The 25,645-nt window shown below is 32.7% G+C and overlaps 9 protein-coding genes and 1 pseudogene across 10 annotated transcripts; 5 read left to right on the top strand and 5 right to left on the bottom strand.

Annotated features, from left to right (window-relative positions):
• Positions 1-1,334: 1,334 nt before the first annotated feature.
• On the bottom strand, positions 1,335-2,934 carry TVAGG3_0927620 (tryptophanyl-tRNA aminoacylation; the record flags this gene model as incomplete). Its single annotated transcript, XM_001304274.2, has 1 exon — positions 1,746-2,927. The coding sequence occupies one exon, from the start codon at positions 2,925-2,927 to the stop codon at positions 1,746-1,748; it is 1,182 nt and encodes a 393-aa protein (XP_001304275.1).
• Positions 2,935-3,711: 777 nt separating this feature from the next.
• TVAGG3_0927610 (amelogenin-related protein family) lies at positions 3,712-5,532 on the bottom strand (the record flags this gene model as incomplete). The annotated part of the gene is made up of 1 exon (XM_001304273.1): positions 3,712-5,532. The coding sequence occupies one exon, from the start codon at positions 5,530-5,532 to the stop codon at positions 3,712-3,714; it is 1,821 nt and encodes a 606-aa protein (XP_001304274.1).
• Positions 5,533-9,438: 3,906 nt separating this feature from the next.
• Positions 9,439-10,581, bottom strand: TVAGG3_0927600 (histone acetyltransferase protein; the record flags this gene model as incomplete). Its single annotated transcript, XM_001304272.1, has 1 exon — positions 9,439-10,581. One exon carries the CDS (start codon positions 10,579-10,581, stop codon positions 9,439-9,441), a length of 1,143 nt encoding a protein of 380 aa, XP_001304273.1.
• A 105-nt stretch (positions 10,582-10,686) lies between these two features.
• TVAGG3_0927590 (Nup85 Nucleoporin family) lies at positions 10,687-12,000 on the top strand (the record flags this gene model as incomplete). The annotated part of the gene is made up of 1 exon (XM_001304271.1): positions 10,687-12,000. One exon carries the CDS (start codon positions 10,687-10,689, stop codon positions 11,998-12,000), a length of 1,314 nt encoding a protein of 437 aa, XP_001304272.1.
• A 70-nt stretch (positions 12,001-12,070) lies between these two features.
• On the bottom strand, positions 12,071-12,590 carry TVAGG3_0927580 (uncharacterized protein; the record flags this gene model as incomplete). The annotated part of the gene is made up of 1 exon (XM_001304270.1): positions 12,102-12,566. The coding sequence occupies one exon, from the start codon at positions 12,564-12,566 to the stop codon at positions 12,102-12,104; it is 465 nt and encodes a 154-aa protein (XP_001304271.1).
• Positions 12,591-13,764: 1,174 nt separating this feature from the next.
• TVAGG3_0927570 (NTF2-like family) lies at positions 13,765-14,789 on the top strand (the record flags this gene model as incomplete). Its single annotated transcript, XM_001304269.1, has 1 exon — positions 14,292-14,678. The coding sequence occupies one exon, from the start codon at positions 14,292-14,294 to the stop codon at positions 14,676-14,678; it is 387 nt and encodes a 128-aa protein (XP_001304270.1).
• A 253-nt stretch (positions 14,790-15,042) lies between these two features.
• TVAGG3_0927560 (uncharacterized protein) lies at positions 15,043-17,282 on the bottom strand (the record flags this gene model as incomplete). Its single annotated transcript, XM_001304268.1, has 1 exon — positions 15,084-17,282. One exon carries the CDS (start codon positions 17,280-17,282, stop codon positions 15,084-15,086), a length of 2,199 nt encoding a protein of 732 aa, XP_001304269.1.
• Positions 17,283-17,382: 100 nt separating this feature from the next.
• On the top strand, positions 17,383-17,891 carry TVAGG3_0927550 (uncharacterized protein; the record flags this gene model as incomplete). Its single annotated transcript, XM_001304267.1, has 1 exon — positions 17,402-17,632. One exon carries the CDS (start codon positions 17,402-17,404, stop codon positions 17,630-17,632), a length of 231 nt encoding a protein of 76 aa, XP_001304268.1.
• A 476-nt stretch (positions 17,892-18,367) lies between these two features.
• On the top strand, positions 18,368-21,309 carry TVAGG3_0927540 (ribosome biogenesis protein family; the record flags this gene model as incomplete). Its single annotated transcript, XM_001304266.1, has 1 exon — positions 18,373-20,868. The coding sequence occupies one exon, from the start codon at positions 18,373-18,375 to the stop codon at positions 20,866-20,868; it is 2,496 nt and encodes an 831-aa protein (XP_001304267.1).
• Positions 21,310-25,064: 3,755 nt separating this feature from the next.
• Positions 25,065-25,420, top strand: TVAGG3_0927530 (annotated as a pseudogene). Its single transcript has one exon. A coding segment is annotated over exon 1 (356 nt).
• Positions 25,421-25,645: the final 225 nt, after the last annotated feature.

Here is a 25,645-nt window from a genome sequence, read left to right as displayed (position 1 = left end):
TTTTCATATCTATCATTGTTTGATGGCTTTCTTTTTCTTCTCATATTTATCATTGTTTTATAAAATTCTTTCGATATTAATAGATGCCCTCTGAGTATTGCCATCAAAAATAAAGCAACAAATATTATCACTTTCTTAGTTGAACATGGTGCTACAGAAGTTGTTCCGGTCGAAGAAAAACCAGATTTAGGATCTCTATTCATTTTCTAAACAATTCAAAAATCAATCTGACACCATCGAAAAATGAAACTAAGAATATAATAAATATTCATTATTCCAAAATTCAGCGATTTTTATTTCAGAACTAGTGTACGTTATTGACACTTGGGATAAATCCGAAACAAATTAGAATTCGCTAGCATACGATTATTTTTGATTCAAATGCTGTCGGTATTAAAAGAAAAAAATAATCATATACTAGAGAATTGCGCATTTACGTCATTTTTGGGGTCGTTCCCCTGACAAAACTTCGGAAAAGTGCCAATTTTCGATTTTTTCCCCCTCCATAAATAAGTGTTTTTGAGAGATTTAATATCGTCAAAATCATTATATTTATTGAAAATATTTATGTAATAATTATTTCAATGTTGGAATTATACTGTATATTTACTAATAATCAGCTATATTGTTCATATATGTGTTATACACCTTAAAATATAATGAACTCAAATTTTTCTAAAATACATGCTCTATATTAATAATTTGTTAAGTTCATTGAACAAAAATGAACAAATACAATGTAATTACAGCTGATTTTAGTATGCATATGTTATATTGTGTGATAGATACTTCATAATCAAGAAGATATTTACCATTATTTTTATATGAGATTTAAATCTATTGAAATAATTCAAACATTGCATGAAATTGGCAAATTTGAAGTAATTTGAGTAATTTTGAGATGAAAATTTCTTAAAAAATTCTGAAATCCAACAAATATTTCGAAATTTTGTTAAAAATACTTTCGAAATGTTGAATTTATAAAAAATTTGGAAATTCTTGAACCTAATATTTTGTTATTTTTGTTAAATGGCTTAAATCATCAGTGATTTATAAAGTTTTGGATAAATTCTTAATTAATATTCATTCATTCAATGAGTTTGAGCAATAACACTGAAATAATAAAGTGTACACATGAATTAAACAGAAAATAACCAGCATATTCTATAGAATTTCTCTTTTTTTATCATTGATGTGAAATGCACTATATTAGAAATTATTATCTCTAGAAAATATGCCATGATATTTTACTTTATCTTGAATATTGCTTATTAACATTATACTCATAGCTCTTCTCGAAACAAATTAAAAGATTAAACGGAATGGCTATTAAACTATAAGATTGTTAAATCTTACTAGACAGGACAAGATACATTTAAGTTAAGATAATTAATATAGTTAACATCTTTGATTTATCAAAAGACGATTATTTTTCAGGAAAAACGTTTTTTCCCTTGGTCTTTTTATCACAAACGATTGCTTTTTATAATTGCTCAATTCTTTGTCTACATATATGTTAAAAATAAGAATTAAACTTATTTTCCTACGTCTAGTCTCCTTTTCGTGCTCTTCTCCTCATTGTTGTGCAGCACCCTTTCAAAAGATTTGAAAAAGAGAGTTTTCAGAGGAAAATTTGTTTAATATTTTTATCAAAATTAATACAACCACCAAAGAAGGATGAAACAATTCGAAGTATAATTTATAAAATGTATATTTTAGTAGAAAAATATAGTTTAGAATATAATTTATTGAGCATTAGCCGGTGGTGTTGGGATAGGGGCCTTCTTGATTTCTTCGTACTTAGCGACAAGTTCTGGTGTGATAGCTGCCTTGCGCTGTTGGTGAGTAACAACGAGATCTGTTAAAACTTTTGTAAGGAGTTCCTTTACATCGTTTACGGTCATTCTTGTCTCTCCTTCCTTAAGTTGGCCACCCTTTCCGTAGCGGCGGCGAGCTTCCTCGAGTTTATCGTCATCATCGAGGAAAGCTTCAAGATATTTGAAGCAAACATCTGTTGTAAGGTCGGCACCCTGTTCATCTTCGTTGTAAGATGTATAAGCGTAGTTGAAAATCTTTTCGCGGATCATTTCTGGTGTATCAGTAAGATAAATAGCTGTTGAGTTCTTGGAAGCAGTCATCTTCTGGTCGCCCTGGAGAGCTGGAATGAATCTGCCGTAGATTGTTGAAACACGGTTGACCTTCATCTTGCCAGCAACTTCACGAGCAAATCTGAAGTATGGATCTTGCTCGCGACCGCATGGGATGAGGCAGTATGTCTTCTTCGGGTCTTTGAAGACACCTGGGAAGTACTGCGGGAAGGCTGGAGCGATCTGGCGAACTGGGAATAAAACATATCCGGCGCTGTGCTCTTCTGTGAAGCCGAAAATTGACTGGATTGTATGGAGAGACATGTAGCGTGATAATTCACCAAGGAATGGCTGGCAAATGTTGAACCATTTGGATTCACGCATAATGAATGTACGTTCTGGGTCATAACCTTGAGCAATGATATCACGAATGTTGGCTTCTGTATATTTGTGGATTGTTTCCCAGGAAAGGTCGTTATCACGCATGAATTTTTCATCATCTGTGATCTGAATGATAAACCAGCAGTCTAAAGCATCCTGGATGTATTTGTTGATGATAAATGATGTAATATGGCCAAGATGGAGAGCATCTGATGATGGTCCTCTTCCTGTGTAGATGTAAACCTGCTTTCCTTTCTCCTTAGCATCTAAAATCTGTTCAAGTTCACGGTGGCAGAAATAGAGACCTCTCTTCATGAATGGATGTGGCTTCTTTCCTGTAACTTTCTCCCATCTGGCAAGAATGGCATCATCAAGTGGCTTAGCACCAAAGTCGTTGATAAGGCGCTCATCAGTCATCTTGGCGGCTCCATCTGTTGCATCTGCAAGCTTTCTAGACATGTTAAAATTTTTGAAAAAAAAAATTCAATCGAAATTCGGCCATTTTCGATAAAAGTTCAATTAATCTTCAATTTGAAAAGACCAAACATCAAAAAATATGATATAATGACCTGTCACACTTCATATTTTAACATAATTTGCGTCTTAACTATAAATTTGTGATAAATTTTTATCAAATTTGAAAGTGTAAGCCACACAACCTTGATTGTACATACAACTAGTGATGTGTGCATAAATTGCATATGTCTGCTTTGCTAATTCGTAACTCATACTAAATCAAACTCACATTTTTCGATTGAAATCTTTGTTAAACATCTTAAAAGTAATATCCATTAAACTTATCGGCCATTCCCAGCTATAACATGGGCATGAAAGCAAATATTAAAATAAAATTTTATTTAAACTAAGGTCGCCAAAAAAAGTGCGGAAATTAAAAACCGCAGTTTGAGTACTTTCTGAGAGTCTGTTTGTCAGAAAGTATACATTTGTAAACTTTCTGACACTAAAATTTTTTTGTCCTTTCAAAGTTTTTGACAATGTCAAAAAGTATACATCGGGGCTCTCAATTTTCCTCTCAAACGGCGGTTTTTTAAAAACGCTCATTTTTTCATCGACCTTATACATGAATAATAAACTTTTATTTTTTTTTAGCAAATTATTTAAGTTGCATGAAAGGCGTGCACTTTTTTTTTGAGAGGTTCCATTGAATCCTCTTTCAATAGTAAATTTTCAAGGGCACTTGAAGTTAGCTAATTTGAACTAAAGTCAGATTGTTTTTTTTTTTTTAATTGTAAGGATTATCATTGGCATTTTTTGTTTCCGCAGCAGAGTAAGTTGGTGGTGGAGCGTAAGGTGGAGGGGCGCCATAAGAATAAGCTTGTTGAGGAGGAGCTCCATAAGGATAAGCCTGTTGTGGAGGAGCACCATAAGGATATGGTTGTTGAGGTGGAGAATAAGAAGGCGGCGGTTGATAATATTGTTGTTGTTGTTGCTGCTGAGCAGGTGGAGGAGAATAGTAAGAAGGTGAAGAAGAAGGAGAAACAGCAGTATTAGTAGATGTTTGTACAACAACAGTTGTAGAAGAATTTGGAGCAGGATGTTTTGTTTGACGATTACTACTACTACTGCTACTATGTTCTTTTCCTGAAACTTTACTATTCGAGCAACAGCAAGATTTTCCACAGCAGCAACAACAGATACAGATAATAATACCTATAATTAAACCTATAACAGCAATAACAATAATAGCAATAGCATATCCTGGTAAGCCATTACCAGCAGAACCAAATGATTTGTATGTGTTAATTTTCGAATAATCATTTTTAGAAATATAATAGAAGTTATAATCTGAAGAGCTTCCATCAATTACATAATTATCATCATTTGAGCTGCCATCATTATCAAAGGTTATTTTCTCCTGTGTATATCCAAAAAATCCTGTTATAGATGGTTTATAAACTGTCTCTGAATTTGATTTCGCAGGGTATATTTCATCACCATAGTAATCAAGAGAGACATGTTGAACTTCATCAGTTTGAATTTCTGATTTTCCAGTATAGAAAGCAGAAACAGCACAGTATAATATTCCATTAGTTTCAATTTTCACTTTAAACTTCTGTGTTCCAGAGATAATGGCAGTGCGATCACAACCTATGACTGAAATGTTGTAAACAACAAAGTATGCAGATGTTGAAGAGTCTGAGGAAAGTGTGAGTGTTCCTTCTTTCCTGAATTCGATGGCTCTGATTTTTGTGTCACCAAGAATACCCAAAGTTGTTGTGTCACCAACTTTTGCGACTCCTTTTACTTTCGCTGGATTTGTAAAAACTATTATTGTACTTTCTGGAACTATGTACGTTTTACCCGAAGTGGAGAAGCTTTCAGATTGTGGGCCGTATGAAATACTTGGATATGTTATCATTGATGCTTTTCCTGGTGCAAGAGAAGTGATCGAAATTTGAAAGTCAAAAACAAAAAATTCCTTTGAGGAGTCATAGCCTTTCAGTGTATAATCATTAATTTTATTGGAGTAAAGACGAAGAGTGTAGTAAATAGATGGAGTTGTGTCCGCATATTGGACATATTTCAAGGTAACCAGTTTAAAAGCATTTGTAAAGGAGAAATATTGAGATGTAGGAAGCTCTCCATTTGTGCCACCGTAAATGTTTGAATCGGAATTGTGAACACTAATTTCGAATGGATCGTCAGAAATTATACATAATAAATGTGTTTTGGTCGTAGAACTTTCTCTAGTTGGAATTGTATATTGTTGGTCAGACATTCCAGTTGGTTGAACCCAGAATTCAAGAGAATCATATGAAGATGGAATGAGAAAAACACCAAAAGAAACGTTTAAAGATATATCACTTGAAACTATATAAGCTGTGGTTAGGCTGGTGATTTTGAAAACTCTATCTATAATCGATGTTGAATCCAATATGAGTGGAATTGGCACTGATGAGAAAACAATGTAATAATTTCCTTCACTAGGAGGGGAAAGGTCGATGATTAACTTTGACTTTGAGGAAGAAGAAACATATTCGCTATAGAATCCTGTCTTGTTGACATAAAAGGAAAGAGTTTGAGCTAAAAGGAATCCAAGCATTTACTTCAAAATTTTTTTCGAAAATTTTCAGAATTATAACGTATTCTGAACGAAAGTGAAACGAAGTTCAGAAAAAGAAAATCAAAACTATTCTATTACACATCTGTAATTTGATATCAAATGTGTTGCAAAAATTGAAAGTTAATTCAATCTTCTCAAAAGATCTTTAATTTGAACTTTAACAATTTACCATGGCATGAGAACTACCATTAAATTATATTCATTCAAATTTTATGTCACTTTTATTGTCAATTGAGATAAAACTATAATTCCTAAGGTCCCAATTTTGAGGGTGGAAGATCTGCAAAGTTATTAGCTTCCATTTTTATATTTAAAAATATGTTGTTGTATTGGAAAAGTTAGAGATTTTGATCTTACAATTTCAAAACGAGTTATTTTGAATTCTTTCGCTTTGTGTGGGCGTTACGTAATAAAAAATTGAATCTTAATTAAACCCATTCGAATGAATTTGATTGGCCTCATATTATAATTAAAATATAGTTATTTAGCCAAATGTGGCATTGTTGTCCGATGGACAAGTGTAACCACATGAGGCCAGATATTATATTCACGAGAGGATGATTGCTGATGAAAAGAAGAAGAGTGATGCCATGTTTGCTTCAATCTTACCTCCTATGCTTGTTCCATGTGTACAAAATGGAGAGAAAAACATCTCGTTCTCTATTCAATCAGCTACTGCTCCTTTCCTCTATGTTTTGCGAATGTTTATGATCTCTTTTTGATAGAAAAATATGTTTGATTAGGAAGTTATATTTTGAAGGGAAAAAGCTATCAATTCAATATACAATAAATAATGATGCATTTAAATCAATATGTTCAACTTTCATTGGTATAAAACAAAGGAACAATTATTGATCAAATAAATTTAATATATTCAGGATCAAATGTATCATCTTCTAAGTTTATTAAAGCTTCGCATTTTGAAGTAGATAAATGAGAGAAAGTTAAATAATTTTCTTCTGTTGTGATATTTTCAGTAGTAATTTCATTTGGAATAGATGGAGTACTCTGAACCTAACAATTTTTAACTGTAAATGATATAGATCCACTATATTTGTTAAAAAGTTTAAATCCTAATGGACCTTCATTTCCAAATATAGTACAGTTTTCAATTGTTATAACTCCTTGACAATAAAATATTCCAGTAGAAGTTGTACTCACTTTGTTTTTCAAAATGTTGCAAAAAGAAACAAAAAATGTTTTATAATTAAAATGACCTAATAATTCAGATTTGCATGAAGTATTTTCAATTGTACAAAGTGAAACCAATGCTTCTGTTGATGGATAAAGGCCATAACTAGATTGGAGCAGTGCTGTACATTTACTGATATTTGTGGATCTAATAGAAATATTTCCGTAATATAAAGATAGTGTTTTTCGGGCTTTTTCATTGCCACATAGACAAATCGACGAATCATAGACAAAAAAATTGTTAGGATCTTTAAAATATGAATGGGAGTGTTGGCCTCCTTCTATATCAGTATTAGTTGTTTGCGATAATAAAGAGCATATTTTGTGCTGAACAAAACAACTTTTACAGTTAAAATAAACACTGCCGCCGCGACTTGGGCTTGTGTTATTCTGAAAGTTGCATTCTGAATGTAGTACTTTGATATTGTTGGATAAATATTTGACTGCGCTATCTTTGTTGTCAAAGAAGAAACTGAGGAGGACAAAACACTCTTGTTCTGTTGCTGTTGGTTGGCAATTACGGCATGTAATGTGATTTGGTTGATCAGACTTTTGATAAAAATAGTGCCATGCATCAAATGGAACATTTGATATCTATCAGAATTCAAACAAATCAAAATTGTAAACTATTCAAAATTGAATATTTTTTCGAATTATCTCAGACTTTTCAGAGGATTGAGTTGTCACTCAATCCTCTGAAATAGTCTGTGATAATTCTTAGTCTCTACACTATATCAATATAAGCTCCATTTTTAAACTGTTTTTAAAAATCGAGCATTGAAAAAAGTGATGAGACTTTTAAATTATAATTTCAGAACTAAACTGGAAAATACGTTTATTTGAGAATTCTTTTTCTATCCTCTTTTTGAATTTGTGTCAAAAGATTGTCTATTTAAGGTTAAATGTCAAAACTTTATCTCTGAGTCAACAGTTTACATGTGTCAATTATGGATCAAACTATATACAAATTGGAGATGGGAAAAATCCTTGTATATCGGATATAGAAGGAGCTTTTGAAGTTCCAGCACAAGTTGATTCCAAAGATGTTGTATCAATTGGTGACTATGCATTTTATAGATGCAAAATTACTAGTATCAAACTACCTGATACAATTTTATATATTGGTATCCGTTCTTTTCAAGAATGTAAAATAACTGAATTTATTTGTCCAAAAAATGTTATAGAAGTCAAACAATATGCATTTTATCACTGTCTATGTTTATTTGCTGATTTGAGTCAAACAAAACTCAAACAATTCAGAGATTACCAACATTTTGCTGGTAGTTTACTTGAAAATATTCTTCTTCCAGATAGTTTGGAAGCTATTGCAGTTCATATGTTTTTTGAGACAAATATTAGAAATATAACGATTCCGAGATCATGTAAATGGATTTATAACGGAGCCTTTATTTGCTGTCCGTATTTAGAAGATTTTTTTTCAGAAAGTCCTTATTTTGTTGTCCATAACAAAGTTCTTTACAGTAAAGATTATAAGATTTTGCATGGATATCCATGCAATTGTAACGTAGAATTACTCCCAACTGTAATCGGTATTTCTGTAGCTAAAGGTTTTTCTTCCACATCTTTTGTCAATATCACTATAAATTTACCGCTAATAACGATTTTCGATCATGCATTTAGAAGCTGCCCTAATCTTGAATATGTTGATTTGAGTTGTACCAAAGTAACTATGATTTATAATGCAATATTTTATGGCTCATCAAAATTGAAAATAGTGATTTTGCCACCACTGCTAAGAAGTATTGATAAATATTGTTTCTATGGTTCAAATATCGCTGAACTCATCCTTCCTCCTGGCGTTTCTTATATAGTACCAAATGCTTTCGAAAATACTAAAATAACTGATATATATTATTGTGGAACGAACACTCTTGACTCTACTTCTTTACCCAGAACTGATATAAAAATGCATGTATCAGAATATTTCTCTATATCAGCAACTAAATTTTTGGGCTGTCAGATTGTTGATAGAACATTTTCATGTCCTGAATATCAATGCCTTAATTTGATAGATCAATCATTCATGGATTGCCCAACAATTAAAAACTATTTCTTTGGTCATTTTCATCCCAATATTTTATTATATACTGTAATGATTGTAATGTAAAATATTAGCTTTTTGAGTTCATGCTTGCATTGACATGGATCTGATTTCATACAAGATATATTCAAGATTCTATTGCTTTCATTCAGATATCTGTTAAAATTATAGATATCATATGAAAAGATATTGAAATTCATGTGTGATTTATGAAAAAAAGATTTATGAAAAATTCTATTTTGATAGTTTAAATCATCTTCAACTATTAGTGTGTAATTGAAGGAATGCGCCAAAATTATTGGTTATGAATGATAGATATTGTTATTGGTATTGTTGACTGGAAAAATAGCCATTACTGGCTTGTTGATAACGAATCAAGTCATAAAGCATATCTTCCTGGTATATGTCGGAGTTCAAATACAAATGCGATTTTGTCTCATTTAGTAGAAGAAAGGTACCATCTAGATCTGAATTTGGTTCAAAATTGGCGATGAAATGAGTTGGATATAAGAAATTCAAAATATTGATGTCACTATTGACAAAGTATTAATGATTGTTCTGAACTTTGATTTTTATATAAACTACATGAATATAAATATTTACAAATACAAACAAATAAAAATGAGAAGTAATCATGATTCTGGAAGCCATGTAAGGTATTGTGGATCAATTTTTCTTTTTGGAGTTGCACTTCGATGTTTTTCAATTGCTTGTCGAAGGCTTGGTGAAGATACATCAATCTCATATTCTCCTTTGACTTTTGTAAAGCAATGGAACTGTTTAAGGGAATAAATTATATCTTCTTTTTGTATACTTGTCAAAATTACGATATTATCAAGTGATGTCATTTCTGATTCTCTTGTATTAAATAATTCAAGTAATGTGTCCTTCCAATATGAAGAGAAGGCCAATTTTCCTAAATCAGATAATGGTTTTTCTGGGCCACCGGCTCTTCTGGAGCGTCTGGCAAGTTCATAGCTGAGAGATATGCATAAGTTACCGTATCCTTTCTTTTGATAAGGTGGTAAAGTAGTAATACAGGATAATACATTTCCTGCTAAGCAATTTACTTCTTTTGAGAAGTATGCTGCAATATGAGCACCATTGTTGTCGCATTCGCATATAACATAGAATAGAAATCCTTCAACATCGTAAAATAAAGTTTTGTGATCTAAAAAAAGCTTCGAAAGTAGACAAAGACATTGGCATGGCACTTTATCTATCCATCCCTTCATCTCGAAGATGCTTAAATTGTCATGTCTGTATATTTCTTGGCCTGGAGGGCATTTTTCGCCTGTTTTCATAAGATGTTCTTTTAATTTTTGTGCAGATTCAAAGTATTGAAAGCAATGATCACAAATATATATGTGTTCCATCTTTCCAAATGGATTTGGATACGGAGAATAATACCAAGCTTTAACTGTATAAGGACCGATAGTAATTCGATCAATATTTCTGATTCTTGTCGTCTCTTGGTGTGCTTCTTCGAATTGTTGATATTGTGGTTCAAGTTTATCTACATCTTCTTCGTCAAGGAGTTTTCTAACTGTTCTTGATGATAGTTTATCTTCAGTCATGAAGCATATTACATTGGGATCGTCAGATATCTCTGAAATAGGAACCCATCTATCTAATCTTTTATCTTGTTTTATAAAATGAACGTAAGCTACCTGCTTTTGTATATTAAATGTTAGGATGACTGCATCCATTTTTTGCATATATTGTTCGCAATAAACACTCACAACATCACCAACACTTAATCTTTTCGATTCCATAAAAAGTGACAATGTAAAATGATTGAAAGTGACAATTTTTATATAAACGTGACAAATCCAAAAAAAAATAAAAAGTGACAGATCTTTTGATAAAAAGTGACAAAAATGTTTTTTGGAAATGATGGCTGTATATTAAAGTGGGATTCGACAGACAAAATGCTTGTTATGCAACGTTTACCAGATCCTACTGAAAGCCACACAAAACTTGTCCAAAATTTTGCAAAAGTTTTCAAAAATTTACATTCATCTGTCATTTCTCAAACGGATGGAACCATTTTCCTTGCAGCATGCCAAGGATATGCTGACTCTCTTGGCGATAATAAATTTGGATATCCTCTATTTAAACTTTTAGAATCTTGTGTCTTAAATTATAAGGCCACAAATGTTAAACAAGCATTTAATTCAGCATTTAAGTTCTATACAGATAACATTGCACCAAATCCAGTTCATCAAATCATTCACACGCTCGTTTGTAAACAAAATCAAAATTTCATTGAAGAATATCAGAATATTGGAGGCTCTATTCAAGTCGGAAATATGTTATCAGCAGTTTACGCTGCTACAAATATCGAAGCATGGCGTATTTATTTAAGTAACATTCCTGATGCGACAGAATTCGATAAAAAGGTCATTGCCTTTATCAATGACGAAAACTACAACTTAGGAGACTGGAAATTGAACATTGCTGCAAAATTATGTTTTAGATATAACTCAATTACGAAATCAGAGCTCAAAGATCTTTGTTATCCACATCTTTCTAATGTCCAACCAAATACTATTGATTCTATCATCAAAGTAATGTTCGATACCGACTTTTCTACTTTAATTACAACAATTTATGCGATGACAAACGATGAAATGGTTGCAGCCCACTTTATTGATATTCTTTATACAGTATACGAGCATGGCAAGAATTATCGAAGCAATCCGGTTGATCAACCAAGAAATCTTGCAATAAGAAGATATGTTGAGTCATTATTGCAAAATACTGAGTTCGCGAATGAAGCTGTGATGTACCTGAAAACAATACAGAACGGAGAATCCATAATTGAAGTGATTTTCCCATATATTAAAATGCATCTCAATCCTGTAACGCTTGGCTCCATTAGAAATACAAAGGAGTTCACATGTAAGTTCACAGAACAGCATTACATCTTTAATTTGCTCGAAAACGCAAGAAAAGAAGGCAATGAAGCGGTAATTAAGGTTTTGAACGAAGAATTCCTTAACTGCAGTGTTTCTGATCAGGAAAGGATTGTTGCAGAAAACGAAGATTTGATTTTATCCAATTTGGAAATTGATAATAAAATTTTGCCAGCAATGTTAGCTGCAGCAAAGAATTCTCATGTTAAAAGTGCTATAACAATGAGATTGTTTAATTTAATAGAGACAAATAATACTATTCCTCGTTATGAATAAAATATAGAAGTAAATTGTAAATTTTTTGATAATATATGATTATTTTTAATTAATAGATTATATATTTATTGTATTACAAACAACTAAAGAAAAATGTAAAATTATTGGTATCTTGGAGGTCTTGTTCCAATAGCCTCGTCATGAAGATGTTGAGCCTCTAAGTATAATCGAACTAAAGACTTTTGATCTACTGCATTCGATGAATTTCCTGCGTTAAATAAAGGAATCCATTTAGGACTATGCTTTTTTCCGTCAACAGAAGGTGTTTGATCGGAAATGATTCGACATACTAAACATGGAGGGAATGAAACTCCCTGCATTTTGATTTGTAATTTTGTTTTAATTTTGCTATCTGAAGATTCCAAAAATTCTGGATAAATACGACTTAATTCCTTTGGGCTAAGTGTTTGCTCGAAGTCACGGCAGCATTGAAGCAAATATTTGTAGGTAATGCGTGCCATATATTTATTCCATGCCTTTTGAATGATCTTTGCTGCATAATTGCGAGAATGTTTGTAAACTAAAGGATATTTTTGGGCAACTATATCGATTTCATCAGTACTCATTATCCGTTTTTTGCAATAAAAGTGACAAAAAAAAGGAAAATAATTGGTACGGTCACTCATTAACCTTAAAATTAAAAAATATCTAGGGTATTTATATGCGTCCAATCTCCCTATATATTTTATTAAAAAAGCCTTCAATGGGACATTGCAACATAACATAGCCATCTATACTTTCTCAATGCATATTGATTCGGATGAACCCTCTTCGGGCTGATTATATTTTGCAATTTCAGTAAATGTCGTTAAAAACCATTCACAGTAATAAGATAGCTTCTAAGATTATTAAAACAATGAATCACGTTTTCAGAAGCATACATTAAAAAATGAAATTTCGACTCCATGGTATCCAGCCAAAATTTTTGTTAGATAATCAGATATATAAATCGCATTCAAATGGTAAATACACAGTTGAAATATGCAGTAATTCGGCTAATACAATTTTTCTGTAGGGATTAAATTGCGATATTTAAATGCTTTCATGAAGTTTTTCAGAAGTGATTTCTCTTTTTCTTACTAAGTAATATTCATTAACCAAACAATTACTCTGATTTCATGAGATTTATTTAATATTGAAATTTGATATCTTATCATAATGCTATTATTTGATATCACAAACAATAACAATTACGAAATATTTACGGATACACTTAGATACGATTATTATATTTACTTGTTGTTGATGAAATAAAGACATTATTTATTTACTTTGAAAAATATTGAAATTCATCATGCGTATTTCATTTTTATCATAACATCTGAGATCTGTTTTGCTTTGTATTGAAGAGAAAAAATATTTATTATGGAAATCAAAAATTATTGGTTTTTCTCACTTGTAAATGATTCAAATTCAAAGTTTGGACAATAATACTTCATCATAGTTTTCCAAAAAATATTCAAAATCTATTTTTCCTAGTGAAAAATTAAATCTTTGATAATTATTTTTCTTTTTTCGATTTTTTTTTGGAATTTTCAACTGTGAAATCGAACGGGATGATTACCACAGTTTTATTTCCTATCATATGACATAATGAATTTGACTTTCAATTTTAAAATATAATTTCATACACAAATATCAATCCAAATAATATGTAATTTTGAAACAAATGTATTAGATTGTGAATAAGTGTAAGCTAAATCAGTAAAACATTCTGATAAATAGAGTACAAATCAAGTTTTTAGTCGAATATATCTTCAATTTAGAAGATTAAAAACGTAATTCTAAGATTGTAGTTAACATCTGCGATCCTTGTTCTAATTGTTATAAAGTTCATAATATCGTAAGCTTCAATTTTATACAAGAATTGTAAATTGTATCAATTCTACTGCATTATTTTGATATATGATTCATTTTATGATAGAAAACTGATCTACTTCTTGTACTGAATCGTCTCGTGTCGATATATAAGTAAATTTTGTAGATAATTCGTGGGGATAATATAACTCAAGATTGTATTAGCCGATTTTCTCCAAGCTCAAACATCTACATATATACGCTATGTATAGTCTCTAGCCAGAGTCTCAGGCCATAATTTTGGTTGGAAGGAAGTGACTGTACCTTTTAATTGGTATGCTTTTAAACATTCGGAGATTTATTGTATACCCCAAGTGGGGGCGATGGGGGACAAAAAATGAATATATATATCCTTTAAAATTCTTTCAATAACATTGAAAGGGAGGAATAGTTTTTTTTTACTTTGAATCAAAACGTGACAAATTTTAAAAGAAATGAGTATTCCAGCAGCACAAACAGAGCATTCACTTGGCATTGCAAAGGAATTAGCCGAAAAATTTCTTCCTCTTATGAATACAGACAAAGAAGCAATGACTAATTACTTCGGAGAAAATGCAACTTTAGTATTTCAAGGAAGGAAAATAGAAGGAGTTCAAGAAATTCACGACTTTCTTGCAGATTTAGGAGAAATTCAGTTATCTGTTTCTTCTTATGATGTTCAGACAATTCAATCGGCTAGATCATGGACAATGGTTGTTATTACAGGAATTGTTTTATTAGGAGGATCTGTAGCGAATGATTTTCATTGTAGTCTATACGTAGAAGCTAACGAATCTAACCAAGTTGCCTTTATTAGATTTATGACCTTTAATTACTTTTAGAATAAATTATTTGTTATTTGTTGTCTAATTGCATACCATTCATTCCAATTTTGGCCATCTTAATTTCTTTATATATTGACCAATAGATATCTTTGTAAAAATACATAAACCCATATAATGATTCGCATATACCCTCAATATAGCACTAATTACAAATTCAATTGAAGCATTTTTTATAATACTTTTAATATCTCTAAATAATCTAAGTCTAATCGTATACTGTGACTAAAATAATAAATAACTAAGCATTAGAATGATACAATTAATTATTTATTCGAATATTTTTAAATATTTTTAAAGATTTTAAACAATTGAGTAAGTAAATCAATGATGAACAGATTCACAAGGACGAGAAATCTATAAGTTAATATAAACAAACATATTTATTACATATAAAAAATATAATTATTGTAACATAGCCCTTCTTGGCGTTTTTGTTGCAGATTGTGGTCTGAGACTAGAAGCCCTGTCCTTCTTCGGCTTCTTTTCTTTGTCATCAGTACCTGTCTTTTCAGTTTTTGTCTTTTTCTTCTTTGTCGATTTCTTTCCTTTTGCAGCTTTCTTTTCTTCTTGGAGTTTCTCTTCTTCTTCACGTTTCTTCGCTTCTTCGGCATCTCTTTCAGCTTGCAATATACTCTCCTTTTGAGCCATAGTTCCTTTAATGAAATCATTCAAAGCTTTCAAGTTATTGTTAAGCATTTCATTTAATTCATCCATTTTTGCTTTATGAGCTTCTTCTTGTTCTTTTCTCTGATCTTGTGCTTGCTTGAGTTTCATCTCAGCTCTTTGTCTGTTACTTGCTTTGTTCTCGAAGTCTCTTCTTAACTCACTTTGTACTCTTTCCAAATCCATTTTGAGTTTATTTGTTTCATTGTAAGTTTCTAATCTAAAATCAGTGGCTTTTGTATGTGCTTCTCTTGCTGCTTCATATTCACCTTCCATCTTCTTCAATTGTTCTTCACACGAGTTCTTTAAGTTACTCAATTCCTCAAGATGAAGTGATTTTTGTACCGATGTTTGTTCGACAATTGATTCTTGTTCTTTTATGTCTTCTCTAAACTTCATCAATCTCTTTTCTTCTCCTTTAAGGAAATCGACATGACGCTCTGCAACACCTGCTATGTTAGAGTTCAATGTCTTCTTGTGTTCTTCGATTAAAGATGCAACTTTTACATATGATCTATATGAGAAATCATTCATTGTTACATCGATATCTCCAATTGTTGTATTTGTTTTCAGGATTTTGATGAGTGTAGCAGCAGTTTTATCTTTCATTTCATTGTTCTTTAATGAGATAGAAACTAATGTTGTGTTGTTCTCAATGGCTTCAAATAACCTGACGCCACCGTCATCAGAAATTTTGTTGTTGTTCAAATAAAGTTTTTGAATTGGAGTTACACCATTTGCAAGGACAACTGAGATTGCAGCGGCGCCTTTACTTGTACATTCTGTTTGAGAAAGATCAAGAATTGACAAAGAAGTGTTTTGTTCAAGACTTTCCATTAATTTAATAATTCCATTGTCTCCGATTTTGTTTCCACTTAGATTTAAGATCCTTATCTTGGAATATGTCTTAAGGACATGACAAAGATATTCTAAACTTTCATTTAATTTGTTATGAGCGAGTGATAAATTGCTGACTCGGCAGCCATTATCGTAAGCTTGTAGAATGTACTTTAAAAAGCCTTTCGTGAAGTTGTTTCTTGATAAATCTAAGTATCTCAGTGACTTTGCACGTGAAAGTTGAGTGACAAGTGCTGGACCAGCATCATCTCCAATGAGATTACGAGAAAGGACAAGACTTTCTAGAGCTCCAAGTGCTCCTGGCTGAGAAAACATAGAATTTGCTCCTGCCGAGCCAAATCTATTTGATGAGAGATCCAAATGAGTGAGAGAAGTATTGTTTGGAAGAGCCTGACCTATGTGATGACATCCTTCAGCAGTAACTCCACACATCGCTATATTCAGATTACAAAGAACGCCATTTGAAAGAAGAAGATTTGCAAGTGCTTCGCAACCAGGAGTGCCAATTCTATTTCTATCTATACCATCAATTGCACTTAAGTCAAGTGTAGTAAGATGCTGATTGTGCATTAATCCTTCGAAGATTTGGACGCAGCCATCGATGCCAATGTTATTTGACTTAAGATCTAATTGTATTAAGAGTGGATCATATGATAGATATTCAGCAAGATAACTTGCACCTTGATCTGAAAGGCGGTTCAAAGATAAATCCATAAAATAAAATGGGCGCTTAAATGGAAGAAGAGCCATAAGGTATTGGGATGAAAGAGGTCCAAGACCAAGTCCAGTGAAGTTTAATGTCTTCTTACGGATTGAATTCAAAAATTGTTCAACAAACCTTAATTGTGATGAGTCATTAGGTATTAATTCTAAGTCTGAACATTTACGTTTATAAATTGCACATGCATCATCCTCTGTAAGTTCTGCTGAGCTGTCAATTTCAAAAGTTGCTTCTCTTGCTGAAGTTTTTGTGTCTGTTAAGCTCTGTTTTTTAACAATATTATGATTAATGATGATTGTGTTGATCTTGTTATCAATGTTCCTCCTGAAGGAATCAGAGAGGAACCTTTTTACGTTCATTTCTTTTATTTCTGTCAAAAATTTTTGTACGTTACGCATATTCAATTTATTAATTTTACTATTTACTGAATAATAAGAGGAAATATTTCTATTTTATTTTGAAAAGAAAAGTGACAATAATGAAGAGCCAACCAGACTTATCTGAGCACTTACAAAATCAAGGCGGTTCAACAGAAGGCATCAGAGATATCCAAACAAAAGAACAAAAGAAGAAAGTTGTCGAAATTAAGAGTTCTGACTTAGATTTAGTTATCAATTCTACAAAACTCTCAAGACAAGAATCCATCGATCTTATTCAGAAGGCCGACGGAAATATCAAGTTAGCCCTCGAAATGTATGTTCAACAATAAAAAAATTTTTAAAATAATATAAACTAGAATATTTCTTTCTTTTATTACAATCCGTATTTCACTCTTTTAAATCGAAAAACTACTGAATCAATACAATATTAATCAGAATGAATGATTTTATCATAATTTTGATATTTGTAGTTATTTCTTTGTCTAAGGCATGGATATGTCAATATTTTCATACAGTGCCTTGAAAATAAGAATGAAATTAATATATTTTGAGATGAATGTAGTAAAATGAAATTTCGTGATTCAAAATATGCGCATCAATATAAAAACATATTTTTACTAGTAAATTTCAATTATTATGCTCTGTTTATAAATAAAATTATATGGATAATAGATATACGTATTAATTTGGCATATATTATCGTAATGTTTCATCAATGAAGCTACTATCCCATAATATAGCTAATTCTATATCATGGTATCTGAATGTTCAATATAATCATATTAATATGAATAATTTCATGTTTCAAAACAAAATACTAAAGTCAGTACTTCTAATTTTTCTAAATATTGATATGATAAAGCATGTTACACAAATGGTTAACCTGAATATTGATACAATAAGAATTGAGATTTACAAAATTGTTTTAACATATTATTTCATGTTATGTCTTTGAATTAAAGCCTGTGTATATTCTAAATACCAAATAAAATAAGTATTTTATTGATTTCAATGAAGAAAGATTTTGTCCTTTTGATTTGTAAAGTATGCAAAAAATAATTTTCTCAGAATGGACGCACCTCAAGAAAATAAGGCGCACCATCAGACAAAAGAGAAAGTAAAGAGCGTTGATCTTCATAATATCAAGGCTTTTGGCTATCAGAGTGGCCAAAGAACACGAAATGCGATTGCTCACCAATTAAACATTGAGCAAATCAGATTATTCCAAGCGCCTACACACAAATTACAACCAGAAGATCCACCTATTGTCGTTGCTGTCCAAGGACCGCCAGGATGTGGCAAATCAATGTTAATTCGCAGTTTAATCAAACACTATTCACAACAGAGAATTGTAGACTTGAAAGGACCAATAACTGTTGCTATTAACAAAGTTTCGAGAATTACTTTCATTGAAGTCGCCCCAGATATCAATTCAATGATGGACGCTTCTAAAATTGCAGATTATGTACTTCTCATGGTTAACGCCGAACATGGATTCGAAATGGAAACATTCGAATTCCTCAATTTGCTTTTAAGCCATGGTTTTCCAAGAGTTATGGGAATTATCACACATTTAGACTTAGTTGATAGGTCTGTTGGCAAAGATATCAAAGACAGATTCAGAAAAGAACTCAATACAGGCATTAAAGTCTACAAACTCGAGAAAATCGTCAATGGAAAATATGAAAAGAAATCTATTCAGGATTTAGCACGTAAACTTAACATTACTAAGATCAATGCCCTTAGTTTTCGTAAAAACAGAGCATTCTGCCTAGTAGATCGTGCAGAAAAGTCACCAGAAAATCCAAATCGAACAATCTTATACGGATACAGTCGTGGCACCGGCTTCAAAGATGGAGATCACTGCCACTTAGCTGGGGTTGGCGATTGCGTTATTGAAAAAGCTACAGAACTCGAAGATCCATGCCCAATTGTTACAAAAGAAGCCTCTACACGTACATTGCTTAAAGCGCAACGCACTATCCATGCTCCAATGTCCACTTTGGGTGGTGTTGTCCTTGATGATGAAGGCGGCGGCACAGTAGACATCCCAATCAACCAAATTAACTTCACCGACATCCACAAACCAGGTTTGGAGATCACCAAAGAGCAGATGGAAGAGCTCGATGAGGGAATCGAGGTCACAGAAGGTGTCAGGAAGGTCAGAGAGATGCAACAAGCTCCAGCAAAGAAAGAAGACGAAAACGAAGAAGAAGAGGCCATGGAAATCATGCCAGGTGTAAAGTTGGAGACACAAAAAGTTGAAGAAGCCAAAGAAGAAAAAATTGTTCAACCGAAATCAGAAAAAGTAGCCGAAGAAGAGGAAGAACAGGCCGAGGAAGAGGAAGAAGAGATGGAGCCACCTCAGCAGGATGAGTTTGCCGGTGAAAGCTCCGACGGATTTGATGAGCCAGAAATGGAATTAGAAGAAGGACGCATTGCACCAGGAAAATACGTCAAGCTCGAGTTCTCCGACATTTCACCGCAATTTATTACCCGTCTTGACCCTACAAAACCCATAGTTCTTGGCACATTATTCGAAGAAGAGCAAAGTGTCTCCAGACAATGGATCAAAATCAAGAAACATAGGTTCTACGACAGAATCCTCAAGTCAACAGATCCATTTATCATCTCTGTTGGCTGGAGAAGATTCCAAACAATTCCAATTTTCTTCAACGAAGACAGAGGCGGCCGTCTCATGTACTTAAAGTACCTCAAGGACCTCGCTACTAACTACGCTACCTACTATGGCCCATCATCTGCAATAAATGTCGGTGTAACCGCTTTCCAACACATAAAAGAGGATTTGGTCGCATTCAGAGTCAGCGGAACCGGCGTTACAATCAAGGAAATGGGTGACGGCAAGGTCGTGAAGAAGCTAAGAGTCAAAGGTACTCCGAAAGAGATACACACGAGAACTGCCATTATTCAAGACTTATTCACAAGTGAAGTCGAAGCAAATCAGTTCCTCAACGCTCAGATCAGAACAGTTTCTGGTATCAGAGGCGTCGTCAAGGCTTCTGATAAGAATGGAAATGTTAGATGTTCTTTTGAAGACCAAATAAGAAAAAGTGACATCGTTTTTATCAACGGCTGGGTAGAAGTCAAACCAACAGAGTTCTATTCCGAGATCAAGAACTTTGTCACCGAGAACATCCCTCTGATCAAGACATACGCTGAGATCAGGTCAGAAAACAATCTCAGACCACAGTACAAAGAAGACTCTGTTTACAAGGATGTTGTTCGTGAAGAGAAAGAAGAACACGCTCCAAAGATCCCGAAGAGCATCAAGCAGAACTTGCCTTACGAGCTCCGCAAGAAGAAGGACGACCAGCCAAAGGCAAGAGCTGTCATCTTAGATGAACAAAGCGCGAAGATGAATAAGGCATTCGAAATGACGAAAGCTTTGTTCATGCAGAAAACAATGGAGAAAGAAAAGATCAACCAGAAATTACAGGAAGAGAAAGAAAAGGCAGAGAGAAAGGCAGAAATGGAGAGGAAACATAAGATGACGAAGAACAAACAGGAATACTTCAAGAAGCATCCAAAGATGAATAGAAAATAAGTCTTTATATATTATTTTTATAAGTATTTATAATTTTTTTATTAATAAAGAAATTTTCATTATAGAGTTTGTTATAAAAAAATAAAATATAAGCCGATCTGACTTTATTTCAAATTTTGGGGCATTATCATTTTCGTCTGGAAAAAGTGACAAAATTATCATTTTCGTCTTGCTTCTGAATTATTGAACTATAACTCTATTTCTAATAATTTAAGCGCAATCTACCCATACACAACTTTATTTAATAGCTCCTTGTGCATGTTATCATTCTAGTCCCAACTTCAAATTGTTTCAATTTTTGTGATTTTCCAGTCAATTTTTTCAGCGAAGTCAAAATCATATACTCAAACTATTCAATTTATTTTCACCAAAATTTCCTAATAGATGCATTGCAATTCAAGTAGGTATCATTGCATTGCAATCTCATAAATTTATCTTTTTAGCATGACCCTGAAAATAAAAAATTATCATTTTCGTCAGACGAAAATGATAATTTTGTCACTTTTCCAGACGAAAATAATAATCCTTCTCAAATTTTTGACAACTGGCGTGAAGCATCATTTAAAATCAACATTAATCATCTGAATTGAAAACCATGTCATAGGGGCGTAAGTGAACCCTTAAAAGCATTGATTTTGAATACTTAACTTATAGATTCATTTTGATAATTCAATAATCTAAATATGTTTTTAGAATTTAAGAGTATACATATCGTTCATAATTATAACTATTCTAACCATTATACTATGCACTTAGTTTTATTCTTTCGATTATGATTTGATTTTATAGCAATCATCGAAATTTTATCCCGAATCTTGGCGGATGATTTAGTATTCATTGTAATATAACTAATAACAGCAGAAAGTCATATACATTGGATAATGTATCATATGAGAGTCAATATCAGAGAATCAAAAATACCCTACGTTCCCAACTTCTGGAAAACGGTTTTTCACCCTTATGATCAGTTTCAGACACTTTGGGAGTCTCCCAAACTTTGATATTTTGCATTATGATAGAGAAACGTGTCTAGTTTAACGCACAGTTGTTTTAAAGGCAAATGATGATATCACATGAAATTATCAAATTATCAAATTTTGAAGTACCAGTCCAAAGGGTTAATTAGATCCTACACAGATGTGCGATAGTGAAACATATGTGTTCTTGATTTGAGAAGTCCTACTGATAGAGGTATGAATCTCACAGCTTTGTGTGAGTGTGTCTGACACTTGTATAGAGTGGAATATGCACCGACATATATTATATAATAACATGTAGTTCATAATTATGAAAAAATAGAATTCGATGCGAATGATATTGAAAGTTGTTTTGTAATTTGATATTTTTCTTATATGTGTTAATTAGTAAATGGCTTGTTTGTTGTGATAGTACTGTGAAAAATGAAAGGTATTTTAAATTAAAAAATTGAGATTTTGAGATATCTCTAGAATTAAGAATTTATTATGTATTTGACTTTTATATAACTATGTATAAAGGATCTCGATGTCTATATGCTTTAAATAAAATTAAATAAAATGAGATAAAAAATTAAAATGGACAAGAAGATATATGGAAATGTAATTTGTATTGTGTTGGTTGTTGGCAAAATGATTTTAATACAGATTTAAGGATTTGGAATGGATTTGAAATTAAATGATTTTAATTCAAGGAGTAATAAGATTTTGAACTGGTTTTTATTTTGTGAATGTAAACTCCTTCCATAGGATATGTATTAGAAAGATCAATGTCAAACTTTTTGAAAGAATTGTTTTTTTGTTGAGCGATTTTCTCATATTTAATAATATATTTAAGTTGGCGTATCTTACGCCTTCCAAAAATATGTATTAGAAAGATAAATTTTAAACTTTTTGAAAGAATTGTTTTTTTGTTGAGCGATTTTCTCATATTTAATAATATATTTAAGTTGGCGTATCTTACGCCCTTCCAAAAATATGTATTAGAAAGATGACTTATAATTTCATAAATTATTTTGTCCCGACGGTTTGAGCGGTTATCAGAATGGTTGCTTACACAATGCGTCAGCAAAATGTCGGTTGGGGTGCCCTTCTTGGCCTCCTGAGTACTCACCAAGATACCCCCAGCTCCCGCAAAACACCTCCCTTAGGTGCGCATTACCTGACGGCATTATTTTGCAATTATTTCAAATTTTTTAGATGTCTTTTGCTAAAGTTTGTTAACTAAAGACTTGAAAACAGCTTACCGCTTCAAGCTGCTCTCTTCCCGGTTCCTCTGCCGCAATCTTCTGTTTGATTGTGCGCAAAGCTCTCCTCCTTGTGAACTTTGCCTGACAGATACACCTGGGAGACAGCATTCGGACATCTTACCGCTTCAAGCTGCTCTCTTCCCGGTTCCTCTGCCGCAATCTTATGTCTGATTGTGCGCAAAGCTCTCCTCCTTGTGAACCATGGCTGATAGAAAGAACTGAAAGACAGGATAGGAGGAACATGCCGGTTCAAGTTAACTTGCAATATGCTTCTGATTAGTGATTTTAGATGAAAGATTAGCGAAATCGCATTTAATTTGGATAGAAGGATTCAATTTTATGAAGCAGGCTCGTAGGAAATATGCAGGAATAGCACAATCTTTTGCAATCACAACGCGATTGCAAAACTTCGACCGACAAGAGTGTATTGTGCACTCTTGTCGGTCTGCATGTCTCATTCCGGGAGACATTGTCACTGCATGTCTCCCAGAATGAGACAATCTTCTGCAATCAGAATGTGGTTGCAAAACTTTGACCGACAAGAGTGTATTGTGCACTCTTGTCGGTCTGCATGTCTCATTCTGGGAGACATGCAGTGACAATGTCTCCCAGAATGAGACAATCTTCTGCAATCACAACGCGATTGCAAAACTTCGACCGACAAGAGTGTATTGTGCACTCTTGTCGGTCTGCATGTCTCATTCCGGGAGACATTGTCACTGCATGTCTCCCAGAATGAGACAATCTTCCGCATTCATAACTTGAATGCGGAAGTTTGACCGACAAGAGTGCACAATACACTCTTGTCGATCTAAATGTATCTTACAATCAAAGACACTTTCATACAATCTTTTCGAAGTTAAAAAAAATTTAATTATTTCTTTCTTTTGTTTATTAAATCGCCTTACTCACGTACTAATCTCTTTTAGAGACTCTATCGAGCTATCCCCACATATAAACCTGTGACAATAATACATATTTACTCTCTTCATATTCTGATCTCATGACACATTATCGCAAAAACTATAATTATACAACACATCTCATAAAGTCTCATTTTAGCCCTATCTAAGCGTTCAAAACCTATTTTCCACACGTAATCTGATTCTTCTGGCTCCGCTGATTCGATTTCTGCTGTCAGATCGTGAAAATATGCATCACATAAAGAGATAAATGCAAATTGCACAACTTAATAAGCTCTTTTTTTGAAAATTCAATTTTTTCCAAAAATGTATGAATTCAAAAGTTCAGATTATATCTAGTCATTTTCCAACATTAATTTTGTGTTTTAGTTTTTGAGATATTCATTTTATTATACTTATTATTCAGAAAATTAAAAGAATTTGTGAGGGGAAACGGAGGATATAATAAATATGTAAAGATGGATGAATAGACAATTTGAAAAAAAAAGCAATAATTTTGAGTTGTGTTTATCTTGTTATGTGATGCATATTTTCACGATCTGACAGCAGAAATCGAATCAGCGGAGCCAGAAGAATCAGATTACGTGTGGAAAATAGGTTTTGAACGCTTAGATAGGGCTAAAATGAGACTTTATGAGATGTGTTGTATAATTATAGTTTTTGCGATAATGTGTCATGAGATCAGAATATGAAGAGAGTAAATATGTATTATTGTCACAGGTTTATATGTGGGGATAGCTCGATAGAGTCTCTAAAAGAGATTAGTACGTGAGTAAGGCGATTTAATAAACAAAAGAAAGAAATAATTAAATTTTTTTTTAACTTCGAAAAGATTGTATGAAAGTGTCTTTGATTGTAAGATACATTTAGATCGACAAGAGTGTATTGTGCACTCTTGTCGGTCAAACTTCCGCATTCAAGTTATGAATGCGGAAGATTGTCTCATTCTGGGAGACATGCAGTGACAATGTCTCCCGGAATGAGACATGCAGACCGACAAGAGTGCACAATACACTCTTGTCGGTCGAAGTTTTGCAATCGCGTTGTGATTGCAGAAGATTGTCTCATTCTGGGAGACATGCAGTGACAATGTCTCCCGGAATGAGACATGCAGACCGACAAGAGTGCACAATACACTCTTGTCGGTCAAAGTTTTGCAACCACATTCTGATTGCAGAAGATTGTCTCATTCTGGGAGACATGCAGACCGACAAGAGTGCACAATACACTCTTGTCGGTCAAACTTCCGCATTCAAGTTATGAATGCGGAAGATTGTCTCATTCTGGGAGACATGCAGTGACAATGTCTCCCGGAATGAGACATGCAGACCGACAAGAGTGCACAATACACTCTTGTCGGTCAAACTTCCTTATACAAAATTTGATTCCCTTATTATCTTCTTAACAAAACTTAAGATTTCAATAATACATCATGAAAACATTCATTTACTACATTCACACTGTTATTCCTTTCTATAAATTAACTCATTTAATAGAATCTTGTTTTTATATCTTATTATTTTCTCATAATACTTCTAATTCCTCTATTTCCTCTTCCACATAAAATTTAATTTTGTAATGCTATCATATACACTTAATGTTTTCAAATTTTCAGATTTAAATTTAATCT

This window comes from Trichomonas vaginalis, chromosome I (genome assembly GCF_026262505.1).
Source record: "Trichomonas vaginalis G3 chromosome I, whole genome shotgun sequence".
In the NCBI taxonomy this organism is placed as follows: domain Eukaryota; phylum Parabasalia; order Trichomonadida; family Trichomonadidae; genus Trichomonas; species Trichomonas vaginalis.
This window is presented reverse-complemented; position numbering and strand designations above follow the sequence as displayed.